This window comes from Trypanosoma cruzi, genomic scaffold, assembly GCF_000209065.1.
Source record: "Trypanosoma cruzi strain CL Brener 1047053516787 genomic scaffold, whole genome shotgun sequence".
Lineage (NCBI taxonomy): Eukaryota > Euglenozoa > Kinetoplastea > Trypanosomatida > Trypanosomatidae > Trypanosoma > Trypanosoma cruzi.
In genome coordinates this window covers 39,969-51,913 of record NW_001849459.1, presented here as the reverse complement: position 1 = coordinate 51,913, position 11,945 = coordinate 39,969, and the positions used below count along the sequence as shown (strand labels likewise).

The window sequence follows — 11,945 nt, the reverse complement described above, 5'->3', positions numbered from 1 at the left end:
TAGCGTTTTGCTTGTGTGTTGAGTGGCAGTAAGCTCCTGATGATTGCTGTAGCGAATGTACACACGTCTTCCATCAATTTCGGCATATCCTGTTTGACGGAAAAAGTCCACCAACTGCTGTGCGCTCTTAGTGGACTCCATCTCTACAAGTGCCTGGTTCATCTGCCGAAGCATAACAATGTGTTTAATATTTCCAAAGTTCTGAACAAGATTCTGAATGCTCAGCTGCGTCACGTTGGGGGTAATGTTGCGCATATGAATAACACGGCTCACCTCGCCAATTTCGTTATTGCGCTGACGCGGAGGTTGGCGTTGTCCCATATTCCGGTTGGCTTGTGAGGCATCGTATCCACCACGATTAGGGTTGTTATTGTAGTTTGACAGCATGCCAGGAGCTGTTCCCTGGGGAGAAATCGGTGGTTGCATCACACCGTGGTATGACATCATGTTAGGGGTGCCATAAAGGCTGTTTTGTGGAAACTGCTGACCGTACATCCACACGAAAAGAAAAAAAAAAAAAAAAAAAATACCGGCTGTGCGGCGAAAACCAAAAAAAAAAAAAAAAAAAGAAGAAAAAGAAAGAAAAAATTGAAAGAAAAAAAAAAAAAGAAAGAAAGAAAAAAAAAAAGCCTTTTTTCGTGCGTAAATTTATTGGGTGTGTAAATTATTATTTGCTTGAAATCGGATTGCTTCCCAGATGAACGCTGTTGATGACAACACCGCTTGTCGTGGGTCCCTTTGCCGCGTAAGCCCTTAACTGATGAGGTAGTGAGAGAGAGAGAGAGAGAAAAAAAAAAAGGGGGAGAGTCCACAAGTGGAAGAGAAGAAGAGTAAAGCAAATGTCATTGCAACTGAGGAGAATAACAGTAAAGAAAAAGTAAAAAAAAAAAAAGAAGGCCAAATATTTAAAAAAAAAAAAAAAAAAAAAATCACATGTCAATACCCCCGTTCAACATCCAAAAAAAAAAAAAAAACAATAAATAAATAAATAAATAATAACAACAATTCACGATAAATAACAACCATCATCATCATCATCATCATCATCATCATAAGAATAAGAGAAAGCAAACATTCCTCTGTTTTTTGTTGTTGCTTTTTTTTGTTTTGTTTTTCGTTTCATATTGCAGGCAAATACACAAGGGAAACACGTAGAGACACAGACAGAATTCAATCCATACACTGTTCTCTCTTTCTCCTCTCTCCTTTTTTCCCTTGCCTTTGATCATTTCCTGCACACTCAATTCTATCAATCTATAAGAAAGCTCTTTGAAGCTCCGCAAGACGCCTGGATGTATGCAGCGCAAGTGTGTCCCGTCGTCTGCTCTCTCTACCAGATGAAGGAGCTTTTGTACTGTTGCGTTTGGGTGCCATCGCTGTCTCCGTTTTGTTAGCCTTGACTGCCGTTGTTGTTGGTACTTTCCCCTCCGTTGACAATGAACGGTGGTGTGGCTCAGAGGCATGCAAAATACTCTTACTACTGCTATTCGCGCGCCGTGTCCTTGTCTTTGCCGTACTTGGCATGTACATGGAAAGTCGCTCCGGTACTGGTTCTGGCGACGACACTACCCTCATCCGAGTCCTGGGGGGAGTCACACTCTTCCTGGGCGTAAGCTTCATGCTCGACGACTCAGCCGCCTTGTAAAGCTGAGCCAAATCCATCATCTGCCTTGAAGACGAACCGCTCCCGCGGGGCTGCAAAGAATTCCCTCTCCTGTCCACGGATAATGATTGGGCACGGTTAACGGAGACGGGATCTGTCGCGCGCGAGAGAAAAGCTGACGTGTGCGAGGGAACAACCTTTGCTTCCGTGGTGACAGCATTAACAGCAATCGGGTCCCCACGAAGAATTTCCTCCGTGTGGGAATGAAATATATGCCTTGTGGCCTCTTGTTTTGAAACGGAAGGAGGTGGCGGTGGGTCAAAACCCAGCAGAGAATCGCTCTCAGTCTCAATGTTTTCATTTGTGAAGACAAAGTGGCAAGGCGGGGATGTCTTCCGTGTCGCCCCCTCGTCAACACACACGGTGCTGCCACCCTCCACGGTTGGAGAAATAAGGACTCGCTGACTGGGAATTCTTTCCAACTCGGACGGGGCATGCCACTTTTCGGCGCCCTCCCTCTTTTGGTCTTCCCCATACGGGATTTTCACTGAGGTGGTGTTCATTGTTGTAAGCTGCTGCTCGAGAGCAGCGGTTCGCCGACGCATCGCATCCACCATCAAAGAACCCTCAACAGCAGACATATGCGCGTTACCCAAGGAAGCGTGCCTATGTAAAAGTTCCCGTGACTCCTGAATGGCTCGTTCCATATCAGCAGCTGTGGCATTAACACGTAATAGTTCTGCGTTTATTTGGTAAAGACTTGACAAGCTACGATTGATGCTCATAGCCGAGGAAGGATCTGGAACAATATTCGTCATAACATTGCGATTATCATGAATCATCTGAGACGCCGGTGCTGTTGGTGCTTCTGCTGCGGCCTGTTCTGTTGCTGGTGGTATTGGGGATGGGGAGGGTGCCGTCGCCATCGTGGTCGCGTCGTCCGTCTTTTTCAGACCCACACCAACTTGGACGCCAGAAGACATGGTTGCAACTTCACCTTTAGTCGTAGAGGTCGTATTAGCACCCTGCCAAGGGACAGCCAGAGGAACTGTTGACTGTGACACCGGAAGAGCGTTTTCACCACCCGCGACAGTGCGTGTGGAAGCATATGTTTGGGCCTCTTTGCTCACTGGAGAAGCGACAAGACGCTCAGCCCGCGCATGAAGCTCCAGTAGATCCTGGTTCATCATCAAGAGCTTGTCCTTTTGTTGAATCGTGTGGCGCACCAACGCCGCCTGCTCCATGGCGCTCAATCCCTGTGTTGGTTGAACTGCAGAATGGGAATTCACCTCGGAGTATGTGGGTCTCTGTATGCTTGTTCGAATCGTCTCGATGACGTCATGGAAATGTTTCGCCTGCCGTTCCTCGTGCTTTGCGAGTAGTTCCTTCACAACCTCAAGGGTATCATACTCTTTTCGCAGCTCGGGAGCTTCTCGAGAAACTCCCAAAGCTTTGATGGGCGTTGTTGACGCAGGCGGAGACTCTCTAACCTTGGGTGGCGGTACAGGCACGGGGACGGCGCCAGCCCCTGTGGCCTTCAGCTCATCCACGTACTTTTGAAACGCAACCTTTTCTGAGGGTGACAGAACAGGTTCCTTCAGTGGAGTCACTGAACGAACTTTCCCTTCGGCAGGTGTGGCAACAGGTTGGGATATTGTCGGTGGCAACGGCACTTCTGGCTTTAATGACTCCCTCACCACCTCTTCCTCCCTCCTTATGGGAACGGATGCGGCACCACCACTCCGCATGAGCCCAGTGTGTTTCTCGTCAGAAGAAGACGGTGGCATCGTCTCATAAGAAATAGACGTTAACAATGGGGCAGTGACATTAATGGGAACTTTCTGCTGCACTGTGGACGGAACGGGAGTGACGAGGACATTGAGGGTAGTAGAAGTGATGGGACCTAATGCCTCGTCAGTGTCTACAACACGAGGATCTTCTTCTTGTGCTCGATTAGCCTCCATGGCCCGGGGAGCCGTTTCCTGTGAAGTTGCATGTGCATTTGCTGGAACCTTGAGCGTCAGCAAAGAAGAGGGACTGATAAACACGGAACTTGGCGGCAAGCCTGGTGGCGTCAAAGTCCGCAAGGGAAGGGGTTGCCCCGCAAGAAATCCAGGTGATCGGGCCGTTAGCTCATTCTTACCGCCGGCGCCATTCCCCGCACCCTCAGATTCGTTCTTTTCAGCTCCGATCCACGCGAACAAATTCACACGAGGCATGTGTGGCTTTCCCCGCAGAGAGAGTAGCTGAGGCGGTGTCAAATCTTCTTTACCTTTTGGAATCCCTGGTTCTACAAGTTGTACCCTTTCCTCTGTGGCCATGCTTAATGGCAGCTCTGGGGGTCGAAGTACATTTTTAAATTGCAGGAGTTTAAAATTCATCAACGCCTTTTCTTTGGGTGCAGCCGATGAAATAAAGTGAGATGACTCCCGCACCAAACGTGTATGTCCATGGCAAGACCGACTCCCAGAACGATACCTTTCCTTCATATGAATCCCATTTAATCGATGTTTGGCACAGCGATAGTGATGCACGTTATGTCTTTTGCAGCGGTTTGGTGAAAAACTCATTGAACGAGCGCTTTTTTCGAATTCTCCGGGAGAATGCATCTCAATTTCACTAGTCGCCGTTGTGTACGACGTAGCAGTTGTGGTAATCTCAATGTTTATATCCTTCAGTGTCTCCTGAATGGCGCTCTGCCGTCTAGCAGCTTCATCGAACGTGTCTTCAGTTTCCCACCACGCAACCCTTTCTGGTGGAAAAAGCGCGTTGGCCGCTGCGGCTGCGGCTGCAGCACCAAGACTACCGCCGCTAACTGAAAATCGTGGAGGGGAACGTGCAACTCGTGCCGGTGACGAAGACAAAGCCGATGAACTAGTTGTCAAGGCATCATCGTTCCCTGAAACATGTGGAGAATTCGTCGCCAGTGGCCTCAATTCAGGTGAGGTTTTCCAACGTGCTGTTGACGGCGCAACAAGAACAGAAGCAGAATCAACACTGGAGGGAAACCTGCCATCTCTGCCGACATGAATTTCCTGAGAAAGAGTTGGCACAGACCTCTTCGTCACCGCCCCTGTCGTTTCAGAAGGTGCTATCAAAGCATGGTTCCGCACAGGCGGAGAGAGCGTGCAGAGTTGGTGGAATAGTGCATGAGAGAACTGCGGCGAGGAATATCCCTCTTTCGGGCAATCCGTGGTGTCACAGCCGTGAATACGCTCCTGGGTGCGGGCAAGACATTCCTCAAGAAAATGCGGCACAAATTCAATTGGCCACATTGTGTCCGGCCACTCAGTGTTGATCAAGTACCGACGGTTGGGCAGCTTGTGATCGCCCGGCCATTCGGGTACATCCGCGCCACCACCCTTTGACCAAAGGAAGTACTGGATGGACTTCTCGGTCGTGGGGGAACCCCCCCTCTTCCTCTCCCACATCTGCACCCGCAACTCGGCGAACGGCGCCCCAGCGCCACCGTTGCCATTCGCTTCTGCCACCCCCATGAGGCGATCCAGGACGGTGTAGTAATATTGCTTAAGTGGTGTAATGACAGTCAAAGAGGCCTCTGACTGTTGAAGCACCTCCTGCATAAAACCAGCCAGGCCTGGAGTAGCGGCACACATGGGCACTGACATCGCCGCGAGATCTACACACCGCCACTGGAGAGACTCAACCGGCAGCGCGGTCCCGTTAAGATTGTCAATGGCTTGAAGCAGCAAAGAAGCCACACGAGCAAGAATCGAGGCGTCACCAGTCGCCTGTTTTGTCAGCTCCGTGATTTCCTCCTCCGTATGTTGCGAGTATCCAATTAAAGCCAATAAACGAAAGCACAGAACACAAGTGCGGAAAACGACAGAATCATTGGATATCGTTTTTCCTTTGTGCCTTCCGTTCTGCACGGCAGCGTTAGAGGTTAGCACGTTACTCGCGATATCCTCCAATTTGTACGGCAGCCATGGAGCAACACAAGCCCAAAGATGTTCCAGACGATCCAACATGATCCTCAACCTCTTTCGGCACGTTTCCACCGACGCGTCCTCTTGCAACGGGTTCTTCAATCCCTCCTTCATAAGCACCTTGATCACACTCGCTGAATAGTTGTTTTGGGAAGCAATTAGTCGGTCTGTCATCGCGTGAATTACAGCAGCAACAATGACGGCTTGTGTGTCTTTACTTAGAATGCCCTCTATGTAACGCCAAAGGTCTGTATTGAAGTAATCATTACGCAATGAGCCACCACAGAGAACACAAAGAATGTCTGACGGTGCAGGTTCGGATAGGATATTTTCAAAGAGTGTGGTCTCTGTAAGAAAAACTGCCGCTGAGCACTCCGTGAGAAGCTGGGCATTGTTGCAAATAGGCCCAAGTGGCATCAAACACTCCGTTAAAGGGGCAGTAAAAATCTGCAAAAATGCAGAAACAACATGATATCGTCTTGACTGCAGCATTGAAAGCAACGCCGTAGGATACACCGTTGCGTGTGTATCTGGGGATGTGACACAAAGAAGATCCGTCGAAAGTGTCATTGCGTATTCAAATTCTGCACGATCCTTGAATGGGTGCGGTGGCAGAAAAAGCGATTTCTCTCCCACTTGTTTCATTTGACAGAACATTCTTCCCTCATTATCTTCGTTGATGTACACTGGTACCTCCAAGCAGGAGGCCAATAGAGCAGTAGCGATGGTGTGGATGACATGAGAAAGTCGGTTCCCCACAGAAACCACGTGTGTCCCGTTGGTTAAAGCGGAGATCACAACCATGCGGCGTACGCATTCCTCCGCAAGAATAACAAGTGAAACACGCTCTGCCAAACTATCAAGCACAAAGGAGGTATCATCGTCCTGTTCTTGTACAAACTTTTTCCACGTACATTTTAATTCTTCCGACACGACACTTAGAAGGGCCTCATTTGCTTGCTCTTGTTCAGCCAAAGTCCCTTGAAAACGAACGTAATTATCCGCCAACTGGACAAAGAACATGTCAGTGTAGACCACGGAGTGGTCAAGGTCCCGCCTTGAAAGGGTTCTTTGCAACAACATGGTGAGTCCCCAAAGATTCCTCCAATCCGAAGCAGATTTGGGGGCGGCAGCACTTAGAAGAGCTTGAAACACCCGCTGAGCCAAGAACACTTCTCGCTGACACGACCCGGCAAGTCGCAACAACGGCAGTACCCGCCGAAATACAAGCTGGAAAAGTTCTGTTTGGCTCAAATTCGATTTCTTCTCAATGTGTGAAAGGCTTTTCACGAGAGTCACAATCCGTCTCTCTGGCATCGCATCATCGATGGTTGAGGGGAAAAAACATTCGCACGGCATGTCCCCATCGATATCAAGAGCTGTCACCCGCAGCACCACAGCCAAAAGTCCGTTGGAACAAAGAAGCTCATTTTCACCAACTCGCACAAGACGTGTAGAATCTGCAAAACTTTCTACCGTTTGTTCGTCACCAAAACAACTTTTGGCCGGAGGAATAAAACGAACCATGTTGCTTCCGTCTCCCACCTCCACGTTTATGGCTTTTCCAAATGCCTCTGCGGCATAAAGACGGTAGTCTTGGGAAAGTACAAGAACAATTTGTAAGCCCCCCTCTGGCCGTAAGGGGTGCTGCAGCCTCAGCCACACCACGCTGTTTGGAGGACTCTGTAACCCCAGTTTGGTACACCCACTTACCAGCTCCATATTAAACGGAGATCGCCTCAAGTGCACCAAGTAACTCTGCGAGGCTAGAGAGACAACAACGGCGTAGCGCTGCAGCTCGCTATCAGCGTATATGCGACAGAGAGGGGTAACACATACGCCTCCCTCTCCTTCAGGCAGAGGGAAAAGTTGACTTTGATAACAAACACGAATCGTTGGGTCGCCGTCATCTAAAGAAAAAATAGCCTCATGGAGCATAACGCAGTATTGTAATCCTGCTGGTCGTGATGACACGTAGCTCTTCCTTTCGTTGTCGTCGGAGACCACATTTATTGCCTCAAAGACTGACAATGCCAACTCTATTGTTGGGGACGTTACCGCAATCGCGTGGTCGATTGGTGGACCTACCGCACAGCTCAGAACAGAAACAACGCGATCACTTTGAATACACAAGGAGGCAGGCATTCCAAATGCAGCATCTAACCCGAAACACCTCCATTTGTTTTCCCAAACGGACCCAATCACAATGTATACTTCCCCAGTGCGTGTGGAGACCAGGAGACTCACCACCAGCCCTGAATCCGTCTGTTTCAAGCCTGAGCAGCAAATCTGCAATTGCGCAGTTGTTTCCTTACCTTTTTTTTCGCGTGACAGCAAGTCCGCGAGAACGGCATCCAGTTTTTCGCTACAATCCACAGGATCCCCGGCTAGGCGTGCCGCGCTGGACGAGCTGAGCTGCACAATGGCTAGACCCAAGCGTCTTCCTTTATCATGATGGAAAAATAACGCGGCAAAAAGACCATCAGTCGCCGTGTCAATAATACGGGTCGTGTACTTTCCCGCTCCTCGAAGTGTTGTAATTCCTTTTCGCTCACGCCACACACGAAGCTTATTCTTCTTTTCGTCCAGAAATACCGCGGCGACTTCGTCTTCCTTTCCCTTTACCGGACCGTAGCGGCGACAAGCCAATACCCGAGCGTATCCAGGCTGCTTACCGTGGCCCAAACAGAGCTCTGTGGATGACGTAAAAGCGATGCCACTCATGGGTCCACCCTTCACGTTATTTACACATACACACAAGAGAAAAAAAAAAAAAAAAAGATGAATACTAAAAATAATTGATTATGAATTCTTATTATTATGGTAAAAAAAAAAAAAGTAAATGCGACGTAGGAGCGTCTCTCCCACGTTTAAAAAAAAAAAAAAAATGAGATCTCCCGTTGTTGGTGGTGTTCCCAGCCGTTTTATACGGTTGTGCTCCTAAAATCACGTTCGCACAATATCACAGCGACTTCTTCTCCTCCCTCAGCCACAAGATCATATCTTCCCGAGACGCTTGTGGATGAAACATCGCATACTTTCGAAGCGCCAACAGGGCAGGCCCAATTTGTGGAAGATCAAGAGGAATCAGCTTGGAGAGCTCGTCGCCTTTTAGTGGTAGCGGACGAGTCATGGAATCAAGTAATCCCGGCTCCCGTTCCAAGACGGACCACATTTCGCTAATGATGCTTGCCACTGCATTCACTTCGGCAGATTCCAAAAGTTCCCTTCGGTGCTCAAGAAGCAGATAGGACGAAAGAACAATTTTCAACGCAGCCGGAATCATTTTCTTTTCGTTCAATTCGCCCAACCCCTCGAACACAGCGAGCTTCGCCGCATCCGTTACTCCCAGATCGGTGATGCCACACAAATCCAGCCGATGCCGGGTAAGAGTTTTGTAACATTCAACCATGCGCCGTAAGACATTATAAGAGGCAAGTGGCAACTTCAACCCGTTCAGACACAACGCGTAGAGGCGTTCTGTCAGTTGCTCACGAGGACTGCTGTGATAGAATGGCAAGCACAGCATAAAAAGCACAGCCACCAACTTGTCTGATGGTGACGACAATAGCAATGGAGAGTCAGTTTTCGAAAATAGTGGCGTCAGTGTGCGGTTGAGGGCCACGATGCACTTGAGGGTGTCATCATTTGTATCGATACCGGAAAACAAATAATCCATTCTCTCTACCTCCCCGGTGTTTTTGCCTTTCTTGCCATTCTTCATGTAAAACTCTATCAGCAAAACGTGCTGTAAAACACCAAGTTCTAAAAGAATTTCAACACACTTTTCAGGAGATGGACCTGACAACATCTTTACTAGCTCCTTCCCAATACGTTCCCGTGACACCTTCACCGTCATCTTCTCAAGAAGATCCTTGTTTACACAACGCATGATAGAGTCATCAAGGGAGAAACCCAGTTCCCCCAATTGGCCCACAAAACGAATTCCGCGCAATAAACGTAACGGATCGTCTGTAAATGTCTCCCTCGGTTCTAATGGGCAGCGTAGAACACGTCGCTGCAAATCCTCTAGACCCGACGTATAGTCCTCCACCTCCATTGTATGCAAGTTGTAGAAAAGTGCATTGATGGTAAAATCACGACGCAAGGCGTCTTCTAGCGGGGTGGCAGGTCGAACCTCTGGAATACGTGAATTTGACCTCGTGTATTCATCATGACGCAATGCACAAAACTCAATGGGAGTGTCACACACACATACTGTCGCTGTCTCAATATGCTTGGACAACTCTGGATTGACTCGAATGACACTCACTGTTCTTGCAGCCATGCCCATCGCCTCCTGATATGCCGAGACCTCACGAGCAAAAAGCTCACCGGAAACATGCCTCAAATCGGAAGATTCAATGGCAATGTCAATGTCCTGTGAGTGAAGGCCAAGCAGGGCATCTCTCACCCACCCACCAGCAACCCGAAGTGTCGCAAAAATACGGCGCTCCTCATTGACGCGAAGAAGTAAAGCAAATATATTACTGTGTGCCGCCGCTATCGGCCTATCCAACTTCACCCTCTTCGGTGAAAACATCAACTTGGAACGCACGTGAGGCAGGGCCAGAAAAATACATATACATATATAGTCCACAAATCACAGAAAGATGCACACGACATGAAAACACAAGGGAAAAAAGAAAAAAAAAGGATGAGACTCAATGACTTTTCACCTGTGCAAACACACAAAAATAAACACGTAAAAAAAAAAATGTGTATGTTCTTTTTTTTTCTTTTCTTCCGTTTTCCCCTTGGTTCAGTTGGGTCCAATCTTCACATCTTGCTGGCTTACATCAGCGGCGGCGGCGGCGGCAGCGGCGGCGGTAGCATTTGCTCGGAGAAGGTCACGCAGTTTTAATCGCCATTCTACATCGATTTTGGTGTTGTCTATCCCGAGCTCACAGACTCGGGGATTGTCTTCCAGAAGCCGCTGAAGGTGGGCGGCAGCACCCTCACTTATATAGTTATCGGAGACGTCGATACGTCGAAGAGAGGGGTGCCTCACGGCCGAGTTGCATAGCGCAGCAATGGCATTGTTGCGTAAGCCGTTTTCGCTGAGAATGATCTCCCGCAGATTGTTGCATCTATCCACAACAGCCAGTAGGGGAATAACCCCTTTGTCTCCCAAATAGTTACGGCTGACATCAATGAACTCGACGCTGGCAGATTCCTGATACATGGAAAGAAGATCAATCAGGCCGCTATTCGGAGCCAGGCCTAACTCCGCACAAGCCCGGATATACAATTCGCGCGGTGCAACGTGTCGGATGCGGACCGACTTACCGGCTTTCTTTCCGGTCGGCTTTACTGGGCGAGGGGGCATGGTCACCCGCCTACTATTACAAAACCGTGGGCACAGAAGCATCGTGCAGAGAGAAAGAGAGACAGTTCCAGGCATATTCGGAGAAAAAAAAAAAAAAAAAGACAACGGCAAAAACATCATAAAGAGAACTTAAGCAAACCGTAACGTCGTAATACAAGGGCGCATGTATATGATACATCATATCGTACAGATGTGACTACACATGCCCCAAAGTTACGTATGCGGCAGCAACATAAACCAAATAAATATTAAAAAAACAGACATACACATACACACATATATATATGAACGATTGTTTCATGTGTAACACCCCAAGTGTATTCAGAAAAATGTTCCTGTCTGTTTCCATTGCTAAATTTGAGAAAGGCCGCTCGATAGATGAATAGAGGCGGCATGTGCACAGACACATACAAAAAAAAAAAAAAAAAAACTCCCACACCACGCAAAAACCTTCCTCTTCATCCATCACCTACAGTTTCCTTGCTCAATAGTTCCACCATCTAATCGGCATTGTGTCCTTCTGAAATTCCCCCTTGGAGTTCACGCAAATGTAAGTACGCCTTGTTGCCGACGTAAGCGAATACGCTGCGCAAAGGCATCCCAGACCGCAAAATGCACACAATGCATACACGTGATTCAGGGAATTCTGCATGGTCCGTTGTCCACGTGCAAAAGTGTTTTCCTCATGCCCCATTGGTTCTTTAATCAGCTGATGCCCAAATCGGCGGCAGGAACGACGAAACATGGCTCGCACAATTTCTCCCTAATCCTATTTTCTCTGTTCGTATCGCTTTGTTTTTCCCCCTTCAATAATAAAAAATAATAATAATAATAATAATAATAATGAAATTTTCAGCAATCACAAACAATTAAAAAAAGAACAACAACAACGGCAATAAATTTCAAGAGAAATGTGTCAGTTGGCCTGTCCTTCGTTTCACTTCGCTAAGACAATGGCGGTTGAAAACCAGAAGGGAGGGGGGGGGGGAGGGGGGAAAAAAATCAGATGGAGAAAAGAGGAGTAGCGCAACAGTTGCACGATGCTATTGTTATCGCCGTGCTG

The 11,945-nt window shown here is 48.2% G+C and overlaps 4 protein-coding genes across 4 annotated transcripts, besides 11 other annotated features; all 4 read right to left on the bottom strand.

The window, feature by feature from the left end:
- On the bottom strand, positions 1-495 carry Tc00.1047053508349.39 (RNA-binding protein, putative; the record flags this gene model as incomplete). Its single annotated transcript, XM_801846.1, has 1 exon — positions 1-495. A coding segment is annotated over one exon (495 nt), but the record flags the coding sequence as incomplete, so codon positions are not given.
- Positions 1-6,007: a sequence feature (heterozygous, non-Esmeraldo-like haplotype).
- Positions 503-527: a microsatellite.
- Positions 550-628: a microsatellite.
- Positions 771-807: a sequence feature (CT-rich).
- Positions 869-929: a sequence feature (T-rich).
- Positions 976-996: a microsatellite.
- Positions 1,024-1,053: a microsatellite.
- On the bottom strand, positions 1,255-8,277 carry Tc00.1047053508349.30 (hypothetical protein, conserved; the record flags this gene model as incomplete). The annotated part of the gene is made up of 1 exon (XM_801845.1): positions 1,255-8,277. One exon carries the CDS (start codon positions 8,275-8,277, stop codon positions 1,255-1,257), a length of 7,023 nt encoding a protein of 2,340 aa, XP_806938.1.
- Positions 6,008-6,056: a sequence feature (areas merged during assembly that could not be assigned to a particular haplotype. This can correspond to areas where the two haplotypes were merged or to regions with more than two copies in the genome that were merged during assembly.).
- Positions 6,057-11,945: a sequence feature (heterozygous, non-Esmeraldo-like haplotype).
- Positions 8,516-10,096, bottom strand: Tc00.1047053508349.20 (tRNA nucleotidyltransferase, putative; the record flags this gene model as incomplete). Its single annotated transcript, XM_801844.1, has 1 exon — positions 8,516-10,096. The coding sequence occupies one exon, from the start codon at positions 10,094-10,096 to the stop codon at positions 8,516-8,518; it is 1,581 nt and encodes a 526-aa protein (XP_806937.1).
- Positions 10,316-11,002, bottom strand: Tc00.1047053508349.10 (hypothetical protein, conserved; the record flags this gene model as incomplete). Its single annotated transcript, XM_801843.1, has 1 exon — positions 10,316-11,002. One exon carries the CDS (start codon positions 11,000-11,002, stop codon positions 10,316-10,318), a length of 687 nt encoding a protein of 228 aa, XP_806936.1.
- Positions 10,356-10,383: a microsatellite.
- Positions 11,691-11,727: a microsatellite.